The sequence below is a fragment of the Fringilla coelebs genome (assembly GCF_963513975.1).
Source record: "Fringilla coelebs genome assembly, chromosome: 11".
NCBI lineage: Eukaryota > Metazoa > Chordata > Aves > Passeriformes > Fringillidae > Fringilla > Fringilla coelebs.
Genome location: NC_140037.1, coordinates 11,168,700 through 11,189,703, shown reverse-complemented (window position 1 = coordinate 11,189,703; position 21,004 = coordinate 11,168,700). Strand labels below are relative to the sequence as shown.

General features: G+C 41.3%; 1 protein-coding gene across 3 annotated transcripts in view; it reads right to left on the bottom strand.

Moving 5' to 3' along the window:
• AFF2 (ALF transcription elongation factor 2) overlaps positions 1 to 21,004 on the bottom strand; it is a 323,813-nt gene that overhangs the window by 140,312 nt on the left and 162,497 nt on the right. For all 3 annotated transcript variants that reach the window (XM_084213128.1, XM_084213130.1, XM_084213129.1), the window contains exon 4: positions 7,066 to 7,110. In XM_084213128.1, coding sequence (XP_084069254.1) covers positions 7,066 to 7,110 — 45 coding nt within the window. The remainder of the gene's footprint in view (positions 1 to 7,065; positions 7,111 to 21,004) is intronic.

Here is a 21,004-nt window from a genome sequence, read left to right as displayed (position 1 = left end):
GTGGTATTTGAAAAAGTGATATATAAAATAACCAATGTTCTTAAGTTCTGTAAAGAGTGCATTTCATCTTCCCTAAGAGTTGCAAAACTTACTATCTTTCCCTCTAAGAGAATAACTTTGCTTCAATTACTTTCTTGTTTGAACTGGCTTTAAAACAATTACTTTGTATAGTTTTATAAAAAGTAATTATTTTTATCATAACAGAGTACTTAATCAGAGTGAGGATGCTGAGCATGTAACATTGCAATACATAGTGGGTTGTTTCTGAGCTGACTTTCAATGAGGGAGAGAAACTAAAAATGGTTTTTTTGGTGAAAAGAGATGCTGAAGAGCTTGGAAAACAAACTTCACTCCTTCACTGGCAGTCATCCACTTTTCATTTATTATGGGAGAACTTTGTTTCTCTTCAGGAGCAGCAATACATGTCCAAACTCTTGTGATGTCGGCTCACTTTACAGTAATTTTAGTAGCAGTGGTAAATCTGGCAAAGATGGCAGAATTATATCATACTACTGAAATCAGCAATATTTCAATTTGGCAGTACAAAAATATGTGTTAAAATATTATGGTAAAGGAGATAAGAAAACAGAATTGAATAGTGAGTTTAAAACAGGTGCACAGCAATCTCTCTCTCTTTTCCCGAATACCTTCTGTAATCTTTTTTTATTGTTACAGTGTAGACAGGCTGCAATAGACCCACATAATGATCAGATTTTACATTTCAAAGTTCTTTGCTAAATAATTTATTTAATACTGCTATGAAAATAAAACCTTTATTTGATAAATGTGCCTGCAAGCTGGAATCAGACCTTGCTTGTCTGTCCTGACAAAGGTCTAATCTTTTGCTGCATTACATCTTGAAGAGGCATTTATCCCTGTAACAGGCAGGTGCAGAACACCAGCTTTCCAACAGAGGAAACTCTGCACACCCACGCGCATTTGTCAGAGCAGACAGCCAACCTTTCCTCCCTGTCACCTCCCCAGCAGCACGCAGCCTGCCTTGCCTTCAGCTGGCAGCACCAAGCAGATTTATGCTATAGATCTACACCACGAGTGTATCACTGCCCTCGGATGTCACCTGCGCAACGGGGACCACGAACAACAGCCTCAGCCAAGCACTGACTCCCCGGCTGCCCACCCTGCCAGCCCCAGGGCAGCTCTGAGATTTGGACATGAGGCACCCCCAAGTTCATGCAGGCAGCTTTGGCATTGTGCTCCTCAACTGCTTTTCAACTGTCATTGTAAAGGTGAATGGTTAAAAATGTGGATAATCCCTTTCTGCCGCGGTCAGGGGCAGCACACGGGGGCCAAGGGGGGTGCTCGGCTGGGAACACCTCAGACTGCCTTTTCCAGCTCCCCAAGAGCCTTCTGCACTCCAAGATTACACCAGGCTGTCCTCAAACGACTCCAACTACTGATGTCAGCCTTCCTGTGTGCACTCCGGACAGCGCACAAAGTGCTGGGAAAAGGCTTCCTTCAACCTTCCTGGAATTGCTGCTGAATGCAACAACTGTGGTGATAATGTTTGTGGTGACACTGAGACCAAAACTGAGCTGATCACACAAACCAGGAAGGAGCTGTTCTCAAGGAAATATTCAGCATTTTCTGGAGTGAGATCACATCTGGAGATGCGCTCATCAGAGCAAAGAACAGGTCTCTGCCTTTATGTATGCCTAAAGCAACACAGAAGAAACTCTTCTTTTATTTTAGAACAGCAGCAGCAATGTAAGTGGAGCTGCTGCCAATTTCTACCAGTGTGGGAGGAAGAAGAATTCAATGAACTCAAATGAGATCAGAGGTCAGTGGAATTACCCCTTGATTTATATTGATGTGAGAGCAGAAACTGGTTCTGCCTCCATTGAGAAAATGCTGATAAAAAGCTTGAAAATGCAATGGCTTAGAAATTGCTAAGAAATTAATTGTTTTTATCCATCCAAATCTTTGTGTACATAAGCAAAGTCTGAAGGAAAAAAACAACTTTCAAAGCAGGCTATTACCCGTTCCTTGCATGCTTTCAAAGGCTGCACGCCAGAGCAGGGACAAAGGCCACAGATCCACATTTACACTTGGGTTAACTTTTCAATCCATTTTTTCATTTCAATAGAAATAATAAATCACCTTATCCAGGAGAAAGAAGCAGCTTGACACAAAACATACGGTGCTGGGCTATTTTTATAGCACACCTAAGACGTATAGGGATTCATTTATTTACTCAGCTATTTAAAAGTGGCTACTCTTACTCATTCTCTGGACAGCTAAATGCCAGGTTGCTAAGTTACTGTTACTTGACATCATCTCCTCCCCAAAGTGTTCCCACATTTGACAGGTTCACATGATTTACTAGGCCAGTCAGCTCGTTATTCACTTGTCCAGTGACGTCTGGATAATCATTTTAAATTCACATCATGTCCTCCCCAGCAAGCCCCCAGACTCCACGTGAAAATATTTAAACTGCCCGTCAGCTACTAAGTGCATTTGTAACCACGCTGGACAGCATACCTGTATTTTTCAAATTACAATTATTATAATTAGGTTTAGCATCATTCTTCAATGCTGTTTGTATTTTAGAAGAGAAAACAATTACTGAGGGGCAAATAATGGGCTGTATCTGTTACAGTCTAATTTTGCTATGTGAACAGCTCACTTCAGCTGAGGGTGAGACATATTAAATCTGTTAGTGCTTTCAATTGGCATGAGGAAGGTAATCCTACACATAATTTGCAGAGTCAAGGGCATTTTCACCTGCTGATCAATTTACATATTCTCCCATGTCATTAGACAGGAGCTAGTCATTAGAAGACGACCATACAAATTACAGACGTTGCTCATTTAACTCCAGTCATTTTTACACTTATTACAATCTGAACTATATTTGGGATCTGTTTTGCTTCCAGACTGGAAAGCTTCTAATTAGTATCACAGCTGTCCACATACCATCAGAAGTCCATCTAGTTATTTGATGCCTTTCTACTGTGAATATGCACGTACAAGAATTCCTTTTGTCCCCCTAAGCAGGGATGGATTTCCAGACAGCAGAGCCTGCCTGTGTGGTTAGGATACAGCCACCAGAGCTGCAGTGCTGGGTGATGTCCAGCTGATTGCCTGAACACCCAGCCCAAACTTCCAGTTTACACTCCAGTTTACAGTCCTCCACAACCTGTAATTAAAAAAAATTTCCTTTCTCTCCCGTGTGGTGTTGTGTGCTTATGGACTCTTTAGCCGGGGCAAACCAAGGCTAAGGAAGGTCCCTTCTGAGCTCTGCACAGACAGGGAAAGGATCACTGCTTTTCACCCTCAGTGTCACCTACACACCTCCTTCCCCTGGGCCAGCACATGGCTCACATCACAGGCAGTGACAGCAAGGCACACTGATGTAAAGCCCTGGTACAAGTGGCACGAGTAACAGCTTTGGAGACTGGTTTTAAATGTCAGCTCTCCCGCCCCATCTGCACTTTGGATCACAACATTTCAATGAACTCATTTTTCAAAGGATGCACATAGCAAGCGACAACTTAATTTAAATCCATATTAATAAAATGTGAATTACACGGACATACTTTTAATTGCCTGTCTTCCATATTATCTGCACTTTCAAAACCATTGCACTGGTTGGAAAAATAACACCAACACATTTTGGAATAGAAAAAAGTGTAGACCACCAGGTATTTGCCTTTAGTTTTCAGTTTCAGCAGCAGCTTGCATTAAATGCAATCTGTGCTATCATTACTGTTTGGCCTTAGTTGCATAAGAGATTATGATGATTATTACTATTATCATTTTTTATTATTATTTTTCACAACCTTCTCAGCCATCCTGGTTAGAAAAGTAAAATCAGCAGGAGACTGGTCTGTCATTAACCTTTGGCTGGAGTATTGGGAACAGTCCTTAAAGCATTTACACAAGATGACATAAGTAGCTAAGTGTTTCAGGAAATCTAAAGGACTGTGAAATTTTGTCTCTGAAGACTCAGGGGTCTGAATGAAGTCAAGACCTTTCCCCTCACTTGGTTGAAAATTTTAGAATATAAATTCAATTAAACCTTTTTTCTCCAAGATGGAAAAAAAAAAAACAACTAGAAGACAGATTAAGAATTACAAACCTCTACAATTACAGAAACCATTAATCAAGTTCAGCTTGAAAAAAGAGCTATCTAAAATCAGAGGTCACAGATCTTTGCAGGAGTACCTCTTCCTTGTAAAGTCTAGCAAAGAAACCCTCAAGAGGTACTGTATCTTTCTGAGGGGTGGAACTGAAGTAATTCCCCAACTTTAAAAAACCAAAACAAATCAAAACCAGAAAAAAAAATATGCAAGCTTCAAGGTATGCATTGCTGCAAGGGTGAGTGCCAGGCAGAGCACCCTTCCCCAGCAGACACAGCCCAGAGCAGAAACTGCCAGGGGCTGCCAATGGTTTGGTTGGGCAAAATGCACAATTACAGCCCAGTTGTCCACTTTTGGGGCTTGACTGTCTTGGAATCCTTTGTGTTTGCCTCTGTAACATCCCTGACAGGACACACATGTGAATAACATGGTGTTTTTACTGAGAGAAGCTGCCATGGGCGAGCTGAGATCCACACTCCCAAAAGTTTATCAGAGCCTATGTAAATGGCCCTTAAAGGCCAAAGAAATACCTGTCGGGGCTGGAAACTTAATCCAGGTTCTCAAAGTGCAAATTTCTGCTGAAACCAAGGGTCATTCTTTCATCTGAAGCAGCCAGCCTGAATCTTCTGACACGGTTTCCATGGGGAGCCCAAAGACTGGATTTTGACCACTGCTGGGCATCACATTCTCTTACTTATTTTCTCTCCATTGCCTGTCAAGTAGAATATGATACCCTGCATGCAGCTAAAAACATTTCCTGCTAGCTTGTTCTGCGGCATAAATTTGAGAAGAACAAAGTAAAACGCTGACAAAACCCAGGTACTTCTAGTGCCAGGTGTGCTTCAGCACCACATGTGGTTGGAATCCTGAGCTGCTGCCCTGAGGGCATCCAGCTGGGGCTGGGGTCTGCTGGGTCTTTGCTGGGCAGTCCCAAAGCAGCTCAGGGCTGCTGTGCTCACACAGGCAGGGCTGTGCAGCCCAGGGCAGGCAGGTTACCCCAGGCTGAAGGCAGAACAGCCCAACGCCGAGGGCACACAGCCCCGGGGAAGCAGCACCAAAGCTCCCCCCTGCCTGTGGAGGGGAGCACCCTGGGGAACCATGGCTGAGGTCCACGTGCCAAGGCTGTCTCTGCACCCCAGCACAGGTGTCATGGGCTCCAGGTGCCTTCTGGCCATGCCAGAGGCTATGCCTTACAGGTTTACTCCAGGATGGGCATGAAGGATGCCTCTGGGCACCTGAAGCTGTAGTCCAAAAAGATCTGCTGGTTTCTATCGCTTCTTCACAGGCCCATTACATGTCCTTGTGAGAGAGATCCCCAGAGACATGGAATCCTGCTAAATCCCTGCTCTGTCCACCCCAAGAGTGCCCCCAAGTTCAATGGCCCACTGGTGGCAGGAGCCAGGACTCGGCACGTCATCCCCACATCCCCATTCTCTAAAGGCAACAGAAAATTCTGCTCCAATCTCAACAGGTTTCAGAAGGAAGCCCAGCATATTGTGCTTGTTTGTTGAGTCAAATGACAGTCATGGCATAGGAAACAGGGTCACCATCTTGATTAGAAAAAAGACATTTCTGCTTCCTGTGATTTATAAACACTGTTCCCACATTAAAAGTGTCACCTGGATGACTGATCCCTGAAATTCATCCCATCACATTTTCTTTTGATGCTTTTTACTGAAAACAACTGCTTTTCCCAGCCAACAAGTCATTAATTCTGAATATAATAATGAACCTAACTGAAATATATAAACAGAAGAAGACATTTTAAATGTACCAAGAACTTCACAGAGCCTTTCAACATTTCCTCTGCTTTTGCTCCCTTACTGTTCTATAGGTAATAAACCTCTGCTCACTTTGAAGGTTGAAAGTAAATATTATTTATTTCCTTGCATTCATTGCTCCTGGATGCTCTTGTGGGATCTCCTCCCTCACAGCAGATCTGCAGGAGCACACCTGCCCGCTGCCTCAACACACTTCTGCAGCAACACTGCCACCCCATAAGGACATCTAGAGCTGCCCAAGATAATTTGTGTACAGAAACCAGGAGCAAGTTTTCCAAGGTATTTAACTCTGAATTGCAATGAATAGTGAGAAGCTTATTTTATTTTATAACGAAGAGTACGTCTTTGGAAACAAGCTGGCATGACTGTTACACGTGATTTCAGGTCTGGGTAAGTCTGCAGCACTACCTCCAGTAACAAGGACATGGCTGGGACAGATTCCCACTGAAATTCTATCCATTCTACACCATACATCAGCTGGTTGGCTGGCAATCCCAGGGAGGTAGCTCCGACAGAAGGGAAACTCAACCCATGAGGAGAAAAACCTAAATCTGAGAGAGGGACTGGTGGGTTGCAGAACTGCCCCCAGGTGAATCTCACGGCCAACAGGGAGCCCCAAAGTTGGCACGTCTGAGGAAAAGCCCATCTTACACTGAGAGTAAGGCATACAACTTGGGCACACTCCCTTTTTCCTATTACATGATCTTGTTGCAATTAAACCATTCTTAGTTTGGAGTTGCAATTTTCTGTATTCAACCACTGACCAAAGATCACAGAAAAAACATGTCTGTAAGTCTTTAACAAAACCATGAATGATGAGCAATTGTAGTCTAGAGGAAGGAGGAAGGCTGTAGGTCAGCTTGGAGTAGAAGAATTAAGGCAACTGCACCTCAGGGTAGGAGAGAAATGTGTCCTGGATAGACTCAGGGACTGAGAGCTCGAAAAGAACAGGAACATGTGTAAATCCTGACTGAAACAAGCTGGCAGATGCAGTCTTAGGTGAACTGATCTCACTAAGGAGTACCCTGGGCCTACCCCCTGTCTGTGTCTCTTAATACAGACCCACTGACATGTTATTATTTAACAACAGTGTTAAAGACAGCCCTATAAAACCTCTCCTTGGAAGATGAAAATAACAGCACTACAATTATACAGGAGATAAAAAAGCAAAGGGTATTACTTACCCGCAGTATTTCTTCCACACAGCTGGAGTCATTGGGAAGGGCAACCTAGGTTTAAAGAAAAAAAAGAAATGTTTAGTCAGGTGCTGGATGCAAAGTTCAACCACACAGGTGAACAACTAACAAGCAACTGCCTCTGTTTGAAGACTGCTGTATCCATGCTTGCTGCCTACCAAATTTTCCAGTTCAGATCAACATAAATCATCAGCAGGACCCATTTTGTCAAAAGTTGTTTTTTTCTTCCACGCTGCTTTGTGTTCCTAACGACACTTTTGAAGCAATAAAGTACTCTGATTTCCTCACAGTTGAGAACTGGCAGTGGAATTGCCTGAAACTTCTGTAATTGAAGAAGATCCCACTGTTACTCCTATCGGCAGCCTTCAGAGAGAGGGCGAGGTTTGGTTTAACTTGCCACATGCTGCAGAGAAGGACAGAGGTGATAACAGGAGAAAGCTGTTATCATCAACTATCTTATCCTACAGCTTAATAGGCTAACAGCCCAGACAGCTCTTAAAACTTAAATATATACTGTAGTAAAATACTGGTTGGACTGTAAGGGTGGTTGCTGATTTTGCTGTCCCTCACTCCACCAGCCTGTTGCAGGTTCAGTGGCCTCTGCAGCCTGCACAGCACACAGGTATCCACCTCGAGAGGCCTGACAGCTGCTCCTTCTCCCCTTGGAAAGATTCAGTTTATCTCTTTACCCAACCACACCCACACACAGTGATGCTGCTAATATATTCCAGTTGAAAATACTTGTTAAATGGTACTTACAGCATTTGCCACAATCCCTCATTCTAAGGATATGAAAGAGCACAAAACCTTTAAATACTGTGAACAATTACAAAAACAACAGGCAGGTGTGATACAGCCACTCTTGCAGAGAGCTGTGGTGGGCTTTTATCACGGGGTAAAGCAGGAGAGGAAGAGACCAAATTCAGGAAGCGACCAAAGCACAGCTAAGTCCTTTGTGCCATAAATATTCAATGAGACTATTTTCTCTGATTCTTCTACCTTATTGCCCTTAGTAACTGGTTTGGAGAAAGACAGTCATGCCTAAACTTAACCCCTGTCATCCTAATCTGCTATAGAGCTTGACCAAAGCACTGGCCATGGCCTTCTGCCTGCATTTCAGCCAGCACTAAGCTTCATGGAAAAACCCACACAGCTACAGAAGTCAAAGACCACAGAGACCTCTTAGATCACCAAGTTCATGCTCTGCTAACGTGGCAGATTTTTCCCGTATCTTCTAGTACTGTGGCTAGTCTGACCCAAAAACTGTAGGGAAATGGGTCTCCCATGCCTTCCCTTAATGAAATATGGAGTGTTGCAAACTACTTGGTACTTTCTTTATAATGGTTAAAAATTTTGTTTTCAGCGTCAACTCAGCTTTTCTGTAGAGCTCTTCCCACTACGAGAAGTAATTAATTACTTCCCTTCACATTTACACCATACACAGACATGCACTTTTTTCCCAATGCTCTAGGTTCAACTTTTACCTTCTTTCCTGATAAACCAGATTTTCCTCCCCTTTGGCTTATTTCATCACTGTTCTCTGAATTCCCAACAGTTCATCAGTATCTTGGTAAAGGATTACCCCAGTGAATATGACTACGCCACAGGGATATTAGTGATTTTTATCTATTATAGATTATAATATTCCACAATATCACCTTAAAACTGTCAAACAACCAAAAAAAGAGCCTTACCTTTTGTCCCCAGTTTCTACTCAGCTCAAATTACCTAACAAGCCTGGCTGAGAACTGCCCACGTGTGGGCAGCATGAACTGCAACAGGCGTGCAGTCCACCCTTACACGACAGGACGTGGACTTGATGGGACTTCCTTCATCTCCCTACTTTTCACTGAAATTACTTTTTCCTCCCTCAGTACTTTTGAGTTCTCTGCTCCTCTGTGTTTCCATTCCTCATCCCAGCTCCCATTCAGTGAGGAATATGGTTAATCAAAAGGTTAGCAAGCCAGGGGTATTACTGCACTGTGCAGTGGGACAGAACACGTGTCTCTAATACACGCCTCATTTTTTTTCGTTGAAAAACTAATATGTTGGAATATGAGAAAACAAAACAAACAGTCCTCCAAAAAGCTCACAGTGAACACATCAACCACAAAATTTCTCACCACAGAAACAGAAGCAGCCCAAAATCCAGCTGAGTGAGTCAGACTGGGAAGAGTGAGAGCAGCAGAGGTACAGAAGCTCTCTTTATTTAACACCCTTCCCTACCATCACACATGCCAGCTGTAATGGTTAGATGACTGTGTCCCTCACTATTAATACAGGACAGAGCATGCTCTTGGTTGTCTCACAGTCCTCTCCCAATTCACAGCCCTGTTTAAGTTTATGTTACTTCAGAACTAATGAAGATAATAACAGTAAACATACCATTTTACTTTAATAAAGCCCACTATATATTATGCAATTGTAACCAGCTTCTGCTGGCAGCACTTGCTAATAACTCTAAATGCTCATGCATCAATTTAATTGTGTTAATGGCAAAGAAGATTTTAATAGCTTGACAGAACTTTTGTTCCCTTTGGCATTGCTTTGTTTTGAATCATTGGTATTAAAGTAATGCAAGATGTCAAAGTGCTGTGATTGTCATATAGGGAGATCCAAGTAGAAGAGAGCACAAAGAGGAAACCATTTAGATTGATGCAAACATTAAAAGAATAATTATTACAACATGGCTATCACAGAGAAGATCAATGTAAGAGTCTTTCAGTACATTACTATTAATGGATTTCTAAAGAAATGAGACCATTTTTCTAAATTCATGCTGCAGTTGCACATTCTAAGAGACTTGAAAGGCACAGATCTATTAGGAATTTAGAGTGTCTTGAAAAAAAAAAAGGAAAAAACAACCTCTCAACCTTTCAAAGTGTGAATTAAAAATTGCAAGTTTAATTGTCCATAAACACTCACGTTCAGCTAACAAGTGTGAGCAAGCCCACATGGCACACCATGGCATCCAAGCACAGATTCACTGGGACAGAATGAAACAGAGCAGATACAATATTCATCACTTCCCCAAGTGCTAGCACTACAACAAATTGTTATTAGAAATGCCATTAATAAACTACCACGATTCTCTTGTAGCTTAGTCAAGATTGGACATTCATCCCATGCTACTACTTTCCTAATCTAATAAAAATCAAGCATTTTAGGACCCATTATGTGATTCTCCATCCCCCCTCTCTCCTCTTCAGCTTTCATCACTAATCAGAGTCTAAAAAGGAGGGCACAGTATGCACTTGTGCATGCTCTTGGTGCTTTTCTTCCCTTATGAGCAGCATGGTCTAGCTCAGCTGAAAGGACAGATTCCAGGAATTTGGCTTCTGCAAGACTGAGTGGTTGCAATTCACATCATGAGCTCTTCTCTCAGCCAGCAGTGCATTCACAAACCCCAGACTGAAGAACAGCACATAAGCTGCAGACAGACGTCCTGAGGTAATAAAACTTCAATCAAAGCAAGCAGATTTCACAACAGCTACATGCTACACTGAACTCATCTTCCAATTTCCTTTTAATCTGGCACACCTCTTTTGCATCAAAATGCTTCATGTTTACTTTTAAATATTGCTTGCTAAAAAAAAGAGAAAGCAAAAAAAGGAAAAAAGGAAAAAAGGAAAGGTCAGATGGTCAAATATTCCACCTAATAGAAGCCAGTATTCTACAGCTTTCTTCACTTTTTGGTCTCACAGGAGAGAGGAGAGAGCTTAAATGATGTGGAACCAAAGGGTTTAATGTATGGCTTGGGTGGCTCAGTGCTGAACTTTAAAGGGAGGGAAGGAGGGCAGAAATCTAAGAGTGAGGGAATAGCAGCCTTTAATGTTATACAGATCAAATGACATTGGGTGAATGGTTACAATATCTGATGAGTCACGTTGGTCTAACCTTCCATTTATTCATTCTACAGTTCCTTGACTACTCTTACCTCCTGGACAATTTAAAACCTGCATGAGATCAGATTTTGTTTTTGTGGCACAGAAACATCATACAAAGACTCTTTTCCCTGTAATTTACATCCAACAGCAGACATTTCTCAGAAATGTTAGCAACACAATCTTCCAACAGACTTGTGAAAATAGTTCTGAAAATTCAAATGTAGTGCCATAAAGCAGAAATACACCATGAAAAATGTCTTTGCCAGAAGTGACCGACTACATTTTCATCTGTATAAACTGTTTGTGAACAATCCCCCTGGTTTTATTGACACACAATTGGCATTCAACAAGTAATCTCTTCTTCCTATCTTTGCTTTATTGAAAAGGTAAGTGTAGCATGGAAAATGAATGTAGGAGTCCACTCATTTCTTGCACATGAGCACCTATGTGCTTATACATCAAGGGCTCAGCTTTCCTTGTCATCTCCTTTATCAAGGAATCCATTTTGACTCTGGGGAAATGAAGCTCATGCTACTGTTTACTCCTTCAAACACAAATTGATTTTTCACTTGCCAGCATGAAAAGATCCTGTGCGTGAGCCTTGATTGATCATTTCCAGTGTGCACCTCACAGTGATATCAGGGAAACACTCAGAAAACCAGAGGAGGACAGTCAGCAGAGGCCTTGTCCTCTGAGTGCCTTCAGCTCCTTCCAGGCTTCCCAGTAACAGAGAGCGCTTGGTTTTTCTGATTTTTTTTTTCTGATGAATAAAAGTGGAAAATGGATGGGGCAGTCCTAAGACTAGCAGAATTTCCAGATACAACACACTGGGCTGGATGATGTTTTAACATCTCCCAACCTGTATGAACCCATGGTTCAATTCTTGCAATACACTCATGACAAATCTGAGAACATGCCCTTGTCATACATGCCCAAGTCTTTCCAACACCACCTTTCCCTTTGATTGCCACCAGTATTTTCTTGCACACTCACGCTTCATTTCTCCACTTTAATGGCTCCCCTAGCTGCCATCTGACTACACATCTCTCCTCCTGAGAAGATTGTTCCATATTTACTTCAAGTTCACACCACTGCTCAGAGCCCGCTGCCCAAACCCCCTTGCGATGTTTCACAGCTCGTGATCCTGCTTCTTTTCTCAATACTATGTCCAAAAAGTGTCAGTCATGTTAAAGACACCTGGAATAGATGCCAGCTAATCTCACCAGCTGGGAGAGGCTCTTGGCTCTTCCTTACTAACCTTAGTGCAAGTGTGTAAGAATGGAAGCAGCCAAAGAGCAAGGAATGAATATCGCAACCTGACAGTAGGGCTTTTCTGGTGTATTTGATATTTGTGGAGATATCACCAACATACTTTAGGGCTGTATGTTTGCATTTCAGAGGAAACTGAATGAAGTCAAACACGATGGTATAAAGAAAAAAAAAACAAAAACAAACAAGCCCCAAATTGCTCCCTTGGTATTCAAATACATACATGTGTTTTTCACAGGCTTATTCATTTTCAAGGGAGCCATTTGTGGGTCCTAAATAATGCATATCCACTGTTTTCTTTTAGTGCCTCCACCATCCTGGAACCAAAATACCATGAGAAGACTACATTTCCCATTATTTTAACCCCAGAAATATCTCCTGGGGCTTATTAAAATGTCTGTGGAAACAGATACTTTTCTCATATATAAAAAATTAGGAGAGAAAGAAAAACTATTGCCTAAAACAAAATACAGAAAGCTGCTCTCTGTTCTCCTTTAATACAAATACTGCAGAAACTGTGTAAAATATGCATTTACTGGAGAACCTGGAAGCACAGAAGAGTTTTAAGGAGCAAATTAATTCATTTGTTAAGCTAAGGCAGCCTGGCCTGCAGTGAGAGCTGCTCATCCAGAGGTGGCCAGAGAAGTTTATGCCTTTTCCCCCTAGTAAAGCACCTTATCTAGGAAAAACAACTTACTGGTGTGGTCCAAAACCTGACTGAATCAGACTCACACTGATTTCAGTGACCTTCCCAAAAGGTCTCTAGCTCAGAAGCCAAAGCTGCCCACAATGGGAACCTTTAGCTTCATACAAAACCAATGACTCTCGTATGCTCCTCCCCAAGAGCCAGAGAGACCTGTGCAGTCACACCAGAGGGGTGACTAACCCCACACTGAAAGGGATTCAGTTTCATCTCCCTACAAAGAACTCAGCTTACAACGACCTTTTTTTTTACCAGTCTGAGCAAGCTCAACTTTATGTTTTTTCACTGAGCAAGCCCGATGTTTTTTCACTGGCATTTAGTTCTGCTACAGCAACTTTTAAACCAGACTGACCTGGATGTGACAATTATACTTTTCTTCTTGTTCTCAGTATGTGTTGAACTTACTTCATTTTTTCCTTTTTTAAATTTCTTTGGTGTTTTCTTTTAACAACACCATTTCAGTGTTGATCAGCATGAAACAGTCTCCATGAAAGTACAATATGCTGATGTTCAATTTCAACTCAATGGTTCACCATTGTTTTCATGCAGTAAATTGCCAAACTCTATTAGAGAAGGAAGACTGATAAAGTGATCTCTCACTTTAAGGTCTCCAGGGAGTTTCATAATGTAGGTAAAGCTGCACATTTTACTTATGGTATATTCTGAATGTAGTAAACTCACCATGATGATAATACCAGAGTATTTGATAATGTCAGTATTAAGCCAGCCACAAAAGTGACTTTTGCAGTACTTAATTTATGATCAAAACACTGGCTTGCATAGAGGCTGTTGTTATAACCATTTAATATTGGCAGAGGAAGGAAATTTGGAATACCATATTTCTTCTTCTTCCTCTCTTTCAGTTCCTCCTTCTCTTTTAACTTCAAGAACCTATTTACTTAAATAAAATACATACATTTTCTTATGTGCCTTGGCATTTTCACCTTATTCTGGAAAACATTACCTTATACATTTCCACTAAAGTGATGACAAAAGGTGCCCTGACCTAAAATGCCACCGTGCACTTGTCCATTTGAAACATCAAAGCCTGACTAACAGACTGTGCAACCCTCTGCTGCAGTGAGATATGTGGTGTGGCAGAAATAATGATCAAGTGTCTGTTTCTTGTCTTCCTTTTGCCAGTGTGAATGTAATTTAACTTCTCCTAAGACAAAGAAGCAGTTTAACAGGCATGAAGGGAGCTTGGCTTACAAGTCCACTTGCCCTCAGTGAGGGGGATGTAAATTAGACACCATATTTATTCTCAGTGTAACCCCTTGAGTAGAACCTCTTGGAAATCATGCAAAATCCTTTACTGCACAGACACAGCTGTCTAAATTTAATATAGGTTGGAATTGGATCTCCTTTAAATCTATTTCACATTAGTGGAATGCGGCGTCTGTTCCCAGTATGCGCCAGCACAAGAGCAGCATCAGGCAGGAGCTGTGTAAATTCCTGCTAAAATAGTACCAAAGTCACTAGGTCAGACTGTGGCCTTGGCAATGGGACTAAAGCTTCCCTGATGTCAGTGAGGCTCCACCAGTGTAACCTGAAGCATTATTTGACCCTGGGAATGCAGACTGTAACATTTCTTTGGGGGTTTTAAAGAGGAACCTTCTCAAAGGTGCATTTACATCTGACAGTGCCCCTACTGTGGCTACGAGGATGCAGAGGGTGGTTGTGTTGGTTACCTGTTTCACTTCTGCTTTTTAAAGCAGGTATGAATGTCCTCACAGAAAAATGTCCTCCTGGGTATAATTTGCACAGCAGCTCGCACAGCTGCGAGGCCCATGCTGGGACCCAAACTAATTGCTCAGAGCTTGTTTGCAAATTAGTTGTTTTCATACATGCTTCCACCACAGTCACAACTTGCAAGCCATGACCTCAGACTGTCTTCAAAAGAGAGGGCTAGAATTCAAAGGACTGTTCCTGCTTGGAGGGAAACAAATGTATTTTGAAATATCTTAGGGTTTAAATACCAATCTGTTAGCATAACTAGTCTACACAGATACATTTTTAACACAAACTTCAATCAAATAAATTAAATTCTTATAGGAAATAAAAGCTATTTTCCTTTTATTAATACAAAGTAGTACAATTATTGAATATGTTTTTATTGTGATTGCATCCAAACTCAGACTACATTAAGAGCCAGATCTTATGCTCATTAAATAGTAAGGCACACAATTATCCCAACTGCCACTGAATGGCATGGTTATCTACAAAAGGGGAGTTAAATAACACTTTTTGGACAGTACAGAACTTAGAACAAGGAAAATCTGATTTTGAATGGGATCTTTATGGCCTCTCTTTTACTTACATTTCTAATTAAAATGCTTTGATCTATTAATGCCAAGGGACACTGCTAAATGTATTCAATGCAGAAGTTGCATACTTTTCCTGAGCTCCCCAAATCTCTTAGATCTGTGTGCACTTATGCTGTGCGCAGTTAAACTGCTCACTAAAATGAAAAGATATCTAAGAATAACTCACTTCCATTAGATTTATAAATCACATTAATTAATTCTACATCTCCAGTGGTGTAGAGACCAAACTCTAATGCGAGATCTAATTAAAGAAAAGGGAAAAAAAAATTGCAATTGAAACACAGAAGTAACTGTTTAGCCTCAAATTAATGAGGCGCTATGCTAAGCAAGAATGTCCATAAATCCCTAATGAGGATTTTAAACACATTAAAACTTCCTAATACAAAGTGTTTGCCTTCCTTTTATCCAATAACAAATAAGCCAATAATTTTCTGCCTCTAAATGACACTATTAACTGTCATGGCATGTTTTATTTGACAAACCCTCCATTCAAATACAGTAAAACCAATTAATTTGCCTGCTGTGAAATGTGTTTCTTGATAGCTTTTATGTGATTTTTCTTCTCAAAGAAATGTAAATAGGAAGTCAATGTAGGTGCCTGATTTTGCTTAAAAATACGAGGCAATAACTATAGATTTTCTAGTCAGTTTGCATTTCAAATGAATTGAAAGATAACCTCCATTTTCAGGTCATCAATCACATAATGGTCTCCTGATAAGTAAACAGTTACAGAGTAATAGTTTTATTACCGGCAAAACGGCCCCATATTTGAGCTGTGATAGTTGCAAAATTACCACTTTGTTCCTTTATAAATAATGGTTTGCAGAGGGGCCACTTGGCCTCTGCCACCCCTGGCACCCACCACGGGCAGCACCGACAGCCCTCGGAGTGCACACTACAATTAAACCACACGTCCTGGAAGGGTGAGGATGGTGATGTATTACATTCTTTTTTTTTTGGTCAGAAAAATCTATAGAACAAATAAAAGATAATTCTGTGGTTTCAGTGGTCCCCTGGGCCCCACTTAGCAGACCTCAGCAGACCATGTTACAAGTGGCCCACGTTAGGCTGTACCTGAATCTCTGGAACTCTTGGAAGGTTTTGCAACTGGGAGGATCGGCCTGCTAAAAAGTACACGTCACATGTCAGAAACAGACTTCTGTCTGTGCCCACTACATGATCTGAAGGAAGAGCAGAGGCTAACGCCCTGCTTTATGGGGCCTAACTGAATGCCAATTAATCTTTACAACATAGGGACAGTCCCACCAGCTCTTGCACTGCATCATGACCACGTGGAGACTGTGGTGTCTGTGCCCTAAGATGGAAACCCAACTGGAAAAAATCCCATGACAACACCCCCCCCCACACACAGAACAAGGAATTAAATAAAACAAAGATTCACCAGTGCTGAACAGGACACAACCACTCATTTATTTAATCATCTGTAATGGATTACCAAACAGAACTGTGTAATTTATGTAGCGTGCCATGACAGCTGATTTTCAATTTGCACTGTCCTGTGTGCGTGTTTCTTATTGAAACAAGCAAAGCAAATCTGGGACTTTGCTGGTGGAGCAGTGCCAAGGCTCCTGGCACGAGAGGAGGGCTGGGGACAAGTGGGGCTGGGATGGATAAAAGGCAGCACAGGTGCTCTGGAGCTCTGTCACCCACTGTCCCCATAACTGAGACACAGCCCCAAGCCCACATTTGCTCCTTTTTCCCAACAGAAATTCCTGTTACTATTGCTACAAATTTTTGCATAGTGACCTTTTCACAGGGATGTCTGGAGAAGCAATTTATATTTATACATTATCATCATGCAAAATTATATAAGTATGTATTCAGATAAGAGAAAAATGTATTCTGCAAATATCTGTATTTTGCTCCTTAACCACAATCTTATTTAATAAGCCTAGGAATTGAATTGCAGCAGCTTCAAAAAAGTAAATTGAAGAGACCTCTTGCCCTGCCTCAACAGTGAGAAAAACATGTTCTTTCTATACACTCTCAGCTAATAAAAATTCCCAAATTAAACTTTAAAAATATTTATGTGAACTATCCTTGACACAGTGAAATATCAGGAAATCAATTTCAAGTTGATTGAAATCAAGCTTTTGTGCTCAAGGTACTACATATTGTAACCTGCATTTTACTCACTTTGCAACCGTGTTCCAGAACTAAGTTCCATCTCTCCCAAATGCAGCTGTCTGCATCTGATTTTGATCACAAAATGTAAATAAAAATATTTATATTTTTGAAAACAATCCGATATGATATCCCACATCAACAACTTTTACATCTACTTCTTAATCGAGACATTGAATTGGGCTAAGACCACCTGACATTATTTCACTTCTGACCTTTTCAACTGTCAAAGCAGACAGATTTTTATCCTACAAGATTCGAGCCAAAGCCTCAAAGGTGCAGTGCCAGAGCATTAATCCATTTCACTAGACAGTCATTGAAATTATAATTGAAAGTTCAACTTACTTTAGCATTTTATGCTGAAATACTTCTGGCAGCCCAGGGCAGAAAGTCGAAATCTGGTTTCCAATGGAGACCATTTCCAATGGTTTTTAAATGCTGGCAGTGAAATTCCTTATTGTCAAAGAGATCAGCAGATGCCTGCTTCCATTAATTTACTTTCTGTGACTGCTGCTCACTTCAGGAAGCCTTTCTTTACCTAAGGATGCTGACCTGCTGCCAAATCCCATCAGAAATGGTCAAGGAAAGACACTGATTTGTTAGGAGACTGGGCACACCCCAAGAAAAACCCCTCCAGCAGCCAGGGCAGATCCCATCCCTCCATTTATTCTGACCAATGGCATAAGCAGAAAAACAAATCTGCACAAAAGACACGACTCAGATGTGTAAGAGGTCCAAATTCAAGCTAAATAACCTGACCTATGTGCACCACACTATCAAGACTACCTCCAGAACCTGAAGGACCACTAGACAGCTTTTCCTCTTCACCAAAAGGTGTCATAAAGGCAAAAGGAATCCAGAATTTTGAAGCTGAACATAACAGCACCATTTTAAGTAGTGAGTGGCTTGTAAATCCTTTGATCTGGTATTCTGGAGCTGCCCAGAGGTCTTTGGCCAGGAAGCTCTATATAAAGAGCAGGTTTTTTATTCTTAGACTGTTCTCAAAAGCTATCTAAACAAGCATTTAAGTTAGAAGACATATTTCATAAAGCCTAAACACTTTTTTTTCTTAATTTTTGAAGTTGGGATTGACTAGTAATTCTCTATTCTAATTCTGACATCTTATCCAAAGGCTAAAAAGCATCCTGTTTGGGAGGAGGAAGGGAGGAAAGGGGGAACATGAGTTCTAACACCTGTTATCCAATGATAGGTCATTTCATTAATGCTTTCTAGACTACTGTTGTACTTGCTCTATAAATTCTAGTGTCTTTATCTGCACAAGGCCCCTTAAACCCTTAGTGCCAGGATATGAACCCGTTAATTCAAAGCACTGAGAAATAATTCTGCAGCAATGCATGAGCAGTGGGAAGAAAGCCACATTTACAGGGGGTGTGCTGGGTCTCCTTGAGGCACAGCCATCTCAAGGCTCAGCTCTCAAAGTCACACCATTAAGGCAATGAGAAAACAGACCAGGGCAATGCAAATCTCACAGAGGGCATTGGAGACAAATACCAGAATTGCAAGATACCTTTGGGACATGAGCAGTGACATTAGCAAGCCTTCTGTACCCTTGTGAAGGGTGACTTGGCACTTCCTGCTTCAGCACCTTTAATGGCTTAGCTGTTGCCAGCCCATCTGAGGTGTCTCCACTCTGCACGTGGGTATTTGTGTGTGTAACTGAGTGTGTATTTCTCCTTTCCTTTCCTCCTCCTTAGATCTCAGGGGCAAAGATCACCTATGGATCTGAGGGCTGCTGCTGGGGTTATTTCACACACACTCACATAGAGTGTGATGCTCCTGCAGCACTTTGTGTCCAGGTCCTGAATGCAGCACAAGCAGCAAGTGCTCTCTGGATCTGGGCTCTTACCCACTTTCCTGCACTGCACTCAACCCACAAACTCTGTCAGTGACCCAATGCACAACTCTTGTGCCTGCAACAAGACACAGGTGCTTTAACACTGAACTTTCAAAGAAAACAGTTAATTTCAAACAGTTTTATTTCACAAAAATATTCTGACAGAATTTATTACAGTAAAAAACAAAATAATTTTGAAGCCACAGAGGGAATTTGGGAATTTTCATTTTGCTAGATGTGTACTGCAGCTTTGGGTTAGTTAATTAATGCTGCATTTCTATGTTTAGACATTTGCAGAAACAAAAGAAGCAACAGATAACTTCCCATCACCTAGGTATAGCAAGAAACAGTGGCATGGAGCTCCTGAGCAGGACGGTGTCACATAGGAGTGACATACATACACAAAGCTGTATACAACTGGAGATCCTGACTGCTGTAAATGTCAATCCTCAATAAATGGTCTGACCTTTTTTATCTATTATTTCCATTTTATGACTGAAATCAGGTCTGACACACAGAGCATTTCAGGGGAATAAAGGCAGCTTGGGGATGACTTTGCAGTCTCATGTCTCACATCACCCCCCTGAAATGCATGAACTCCCCAGAAGGACAATGCTGTCTTGGTGCTTAACTCCCAAGGACCTCCAGCATCTGTTTGCTGGCTGACCTAACAAGCCAATGAGCCCATTAGCAGCATTCTCTGAAAGCCAAGGAGGTTTCTTTCAGCAGAACTGCTTAAAGCACACAGCAGCTTGATCTTAGAGAAGTCATTCTTCAGGCATTTAATTGAGATATTCCATGGGCAGTATCACCTTCTTGGTGAACCCACTTCTGCACTGACTACAGACAGAGGCCAGGGTCAGCACTGGGCTTAACTGGGGAGTCTCAGCTAAAGACTGAAAGTTAGATGAATTAAACATGGATCACAAACCCCACAACTGTGCAGCAGGCTCGTGTGCCAGGCTGAACTCACAGGGTAGAAATGGAAACAGATGGGGAATAAATTCCCCATCAGACAGTGACTTGGAGATCTGAATGTAAGATTGAGAGCCAACCACTCCTGTTAAGCCAGACAATGAGCAATTTGTTGCTTAATGATAATTTTGAATTGGAGGGAGGAAGGGGAATTGCTTTGATTTGGACTTAAAACAATATTTTAAAAACCTTACAGAAAGATTAAATTTTGAAGTTATTTGATGATTAAAAAGACAAATCAAAATGGAGGGGTTTCCTATTGATTTCAACCTGTTAAACCACTTTCATGAAGGAAACAAAACAAAATAATGGCAGAAGCTCCATAAAGAAACAATTCAGAATTTGTTTTAGTAAATATTAAAGCTAATTAGGAAAATGCCTAAATGTCTGCTCCTGATTATCACAATTTCCTAGAATTTTTAAAACCCAATAAAATACAACGAAATTAAAAGAAGTGGCAGTGCTGCTAAATTTGATCTTTCGATGTAGAAACTCTGTCCCTCAAGTTGCAGAGCTGCAAGGCTCAATTTCAGGCTTTCCTCACCAACAATTTTGCCTGTGGGATAACAGAAAATCCAGTTTCCCTTCCACATACAACTCAGTTTATTAAAATCACAGCATTGTTGCAGGGCTAAATGTGTGGGTGGTGTTTTGTCACAAATGCTTCTGTTTGTGTGCAACCCGTAAGCTCAACAAAATGAAATGGAAGAAACTCTCAAATATTATCAAATTGCCAGATTTTTCTCTTTGGCTTTTCCAGAGAACA